Below are 4,255 nucleotides of genomic sequence, written 5' to 3' on the forward strand. Positions count from 1 at the left end.
TAGGTCACCTGATGCCCTCCCTCCCAGCGAACCTGCAGGGACTTCTACATCCTATCTCGTGAACCCTAAGCTATGCAGAGAGTCAACCTAGAGAGAGAGGTGGCCACTGCAGCAAAAATGCCTGTGACCCAGTGCAGTTCTCTGGGGGTTGTGATTGCCTGGAGGACATGGTAGAAGCCCTTGAATAATCTCTCAACTATTCCCTCAACAGTCCAGATCCAAAACCCACTGACTGTCCTGGGAGGTTTTCCATTCACTTCACTGGGGTTTGGAACAAGCCCAATTACAAAGATCTTGCTAGGGAAGACGCGCAGGGTTGGCTGCCTCTGTTTGGTACATGTATGTATTTATTCATTGAGTTTTGTTCACCAATACAGTGAAAAATGGCATTAAAATGTACAATGGGTCATTCTTAGAATGGTATGACATTTTTTTTGCTTTGTTGTCTTCATAAAATGACATACTATATTATTGAAAAGATGATAGTTTCTCATGCACATCAGACCAGAATAAGCTTTTAAAAAAATTAAATTAAATTAAAGTACAAAATTAAAAACATCAACTTGGAACATCCCCCAAGAAAGAGGCATCAAATAACCAGCGAGTTATCCAAGCACATTCGTAACCAGTGCAATAAGATCTTCTAAAGTCATTATGTTTCTGCATTGTCCGTCAATAAAGCCATTAATCACAGTATAAGATTCTTAGATACATTTTTTTTGTTTACTGATGTTCTGAGGTGTGCAAAACTCTAACCACATTCAAGAAGTCCTGTCCAATACTGATATATAGAATTAAGAGAAACAACCATTTAAATTCCATTCTATACACTTTTTTTCTTTCATATGGAAAAAATATGAACAATCTTTGATGCAATATTTCAACATTAGACATTAGCAGATCATTTTTAACAAAGATTTGGATATAAAAATACAAATATGAGGAGTTCTGTTAAAAAGAAGCGTGCCATAGTGGGATGACCAGTGGCACCAAGATGTGGCACCAGGACCAGGAAGCTCATGCAAGAAAGATGGAGCAAAAATGTCTCTCGACAGCAAAATGATCACTGTCTTTTGTATTATAGTCCATCCGTGTCAGAACCTCTGCCTTCCATTCAGCACTGCTGGCTTTGGATTTGCTTCCGATCTGCTGGTATTTTGCAAACTGGATAGGGATGAGGAGGAGTGGGGATGGATGGATGGATGAGTTAGAGAATGGGTGTGGGTCTGAAATACAGAAGAGGGGTGATTGCACACACAGTGAGCCTGCTACTGCTGGAGAGGTGTGTGCCTATGCAGGGGTTAGATACACAGCCACTTGGAAAGAGACAGAGAAAGGTGTAAAGTGCATGGCTACAGGAGCCCGCTTGGAGATGAGAACGCTAGGCGATCCCAAGGGCTCTGCGCTCTCAGGGGAACAGCACCTCGACATCGTGGCATGTGGAAGGGGGGGGCTCTGAGGGGCTGGGGAGAGGGGAATGGGAGAGGAGAAGGTGCTGGAATGGACAGCTCCCTGGAAATGGCGTTGGAATGAACATCTCCCAGGGAGGGTGCTGGAATGGACAGCTCTCCGGGAGCGCGCTGGAATGGATAGCTCCCCGGGTGGGCGCTGAAATGGACAGTTCCCCGGGAGAGCGCTGGATGTGGCGCTGGAATGGACAGTTCCCCGGGAGCGCGCTGGAAGTGGCGCTGGAATGGACAGTTCCCCGGGAGCGCGCTGGAATGGACATTTCCCTGGGAGCGCGCTGGAAGTGGCGCTGGAATGGAGAGCTCCCCGGGAGGGCGCTGGAATGGACAGTTCCCCGGGAGCGCGCTGGAATGGACAGTTCCCTGGGAGCGCGCTGGAAGTGGCGCTAGAATGGAGAGCTCCCCGGGAGGGCGCTGGAAGTGGCGCTGGAATGGACAGTTCCCCGGGAGCGCGCTGGAATGGACAGTTCCCTGGGAGCGCGCTGGAAGTGGCGCTGGAATGGAGAGCTCCCCGGGAGGGCGCTGGAAGTGGCGCTGGAATGGACAGTTCCCTGGGAGCGCGCTGGAAGTGGCGCTAGAATGGAGAGCTCCCCGGGAGAGCACTGGAAGTGGCGCTGGAATGGACAGTTCCCCGGGAGCGCGCTGGAATGGACAGTTCCCTGGGAGCGCGCTGGAAGTGGCGCTGGAATGGAGAGCTCCCCGGGAGGGCGCTGGAAGTGGCGCTGGCCCTGGATAGCGCCTCAGCAGCCGGCTTCTCCATTCTGCAGGGAGGGGGGTTGTGAGGGCAGGAGGTGGTGCTGACAAACGTGGGCATGGCGCCCTGGAAATCTGGACAGGACTGGATGGCCAAATCCCTTTGTCCCATTGCTCTCGGTTGGATGCTGAGGAGGATGAGATGGCCCCATCCGTTAGCGCCTCGGGCTGGGGTCTGGGTTGGGGGTGGAAGGTGTCGCCAGCAGCCTCATCTCCTTCCTTTGCTTTCCTCGTTGACCACAGTCCGACAAACATGCACGGCCAAAAGTGCTTAAATCAGTGATCAGAGTCTGCAGCTCAGCGCAGGCGCCTCCTCTGCCAGCTTATACCCCAGAAGGCGACTTGTCTGTCATCCCCTTCAGCACCTCGTCTATTCTATCATCTTCGATCACCACTGCAGGGGGGGGACAAGCACACAGTCAGGACACAGGAGCAGGAGCCCCTAAGCAAGGCTGGGCTGGCAGAGATGGCCTCTCGTGGGGCTTGGGCTCGCAGTATGCCCTCACCCACCCACAAGCCAACATCTGCTGGAGAAATCCGCCCCAGGAAAATGGCGGGAGGGGGGAGCCCCAGCAGCGACACTGGGGGGGGGGGGTGGAGCGGACAATGGGGAGCCCTGGCTGGGGAGGGGAGCTGTTCAGCGACCCAGCCAGGCGCCTAGGAGTGGGGGCACTGGGGCAAGGTCCCTCTGAGTCGGGGTAGGGCAAGCGGCAGCTGAGCCCCAGGGTTTGCCATGGAGGGGGGGGGCGGCTCCGTTCCCCTTCCCTGAGCCTGGGGCGACCCTTCCCCACTGCAGATCCGGGTGGAGGGGGATTCCAGAGCCACTCTTGCCAGCGGGGAGGGCAGGGCGCGCTTACCTCTCTTGGCCCTGCCGATCTGCCCCAGCTTGGGGGGCCGCTTGGCCTGGTTGCCCCCGAAGAAGGAGTTGGTGTCCTGGAGCCGGCAGCTGAAGGAGATCTCGCTGACTTCAGAGTCGGTGCCGTAGCGGGCCACCTTCTCCTCGCTGTAGGGGAGGATCTCGGACATGCTGGCAGCTGCCTGGGTCCTGCGGGGCGGCCGGAGAGCGCGATCCAGCGGCGGAGCCGGGCTGGCGAGGGAGTGCGGAGCGCTGCAGCCTGCCGAGCTGTCTGTGCACAGGGCTGGGGCAGCCCTACATCATAAAGGAAACCCGGGCGGAAGAATGAAGTCATGCATCCGGGGCTGGTGCGCTGAGCGCCCTGCTCTGGAAGGTCCTCCCCCAGCCCCCCCGCGCTCGCCCCCCCGCCCCCGGCTGCGCGGGGGAAGGGAGGAGGGTGACATCAAGAGGCAAGTGCGGAATGACAATGAGATTGCAGCAAAAGCGGAGGGGAGGTGTCCGGGGTCCCTGCCTCTCCCCCCGGCCCCGCTCTAGGGGCAGCGCTCTCTGTGATCCCCCCCGGGGGGGGGGAGCTACGCACACTGCCCGGGGGGGGAGGCTGCTTCAGCCAGACATCCGATGGCAACCTAGCTGCCCCCCCCTCTGTATGCCCCCAGTTCTTCCTTCGGCCCTTCCCTCTCCGTATCCCGCTCCTCTCCCCCGTACCTTTCCCGGCCCTTTCCTGCCCCTCTGTGTACCTACCCCAGCCGTTTTCTGGCCAGTCTGTGTCTTCCCTGGCCCCCGTTTCTTCCCCACTGTGTCTCCCCACTCTGTGTCTCCCCCATCCCCATGCCTCCCACGGCCTTTCCCCCCCCCGTGTGCCTCCCCCAGCCGTTTCCTGCCCCCTCTGTCTTCCTCACCCCTCCCGTCCCTTTCCTCCCCCCTCTGTGCCCCCCCGGCCCTTTCCTCTTTCCTGTGTGCCTCCCCCAGCCCTTTCCTGCCCCTCTGTGTCTCCCCCCGTGCACCTTTCCTGGCCCCTTCGTGCCTCTCTGTGTCCCCTCCCCATGTGCCTTTCCCGGTGCTTTCCTGCCTCTCTGTGCCTCCCCCGGCTCTTTCCTCTTTCCTGTGTGCCTCCCCTGGCCCTTTCCTGCCCCTCTGTGTCCCCTCCCCACATACTTTTCCAGGCACTTTCCTGCCCCTC

At 57.6% G+C, this 4,255-nt stretch overlaps 1 protein-coding gene across 1 annotated transcript; it reads right to left on the reverse strand.

The window, feature by feature from the left end:
- Positions 1-2,074: 2,074 nt before the first annotated feature.
- On the reverse strand, positions 2,075-3,384 carry CAMK2N2 (calcium/calmodulin dependent protein kinase II inhibitor 2). Its single transcript, XM_030575874.1, has 2 exons — positions 3,077-3,384; positions 2,075-2,613 (listed from the first exon to the last, which is right to left on the reverse strand). Exons 1-2 carry the CDS (start codon positions 3,243-3,245, stop codon positions 2,543-2,545), a joined length of 240 nt encoding a protein of 79 aa, XP_030431734.1. The 5' UTR covers positions 3,246-3,384; the 3' UTR covers positions 2,075-2,542.
- Positions 3,385-4,255: the final 871 nt, after the last annotated feature.

The sequence above is a fragment of the Gopherus evgoodei genome, chromosome 9, assembly GCF_007399415.2.
Source record: "Gopherus evgoodei ecotype Sinaloan lineage chromosome 9, rGopEvg1_v1.p, whole genome shotgun sequence".
Taxonomy (NCBI): domain Eukaryota; kingdom Metazoa; phylum Chordata; order Testudines; family Testudinidae; genus Gopherus; species Gopherus evgoodei.

Excerpts from the sequence above, each read along its gene's own strand:
- CAMK2N2 (XM_030575874.1), bottom strand. The coding sequence starts at position 3,245 with ATGTCCGAGATCCTCCCCTACAGCGAGGAGAAGGTGGCCCGCTACGGC. Across the intron at positions 2,614-3,076 it reads GATCGGCAGGGCCAAGAGAG|TGGTGATCGAAGATGATAGA; the intron begins GTAAGCGCGCCC and ends CCCCCCCTGCAG.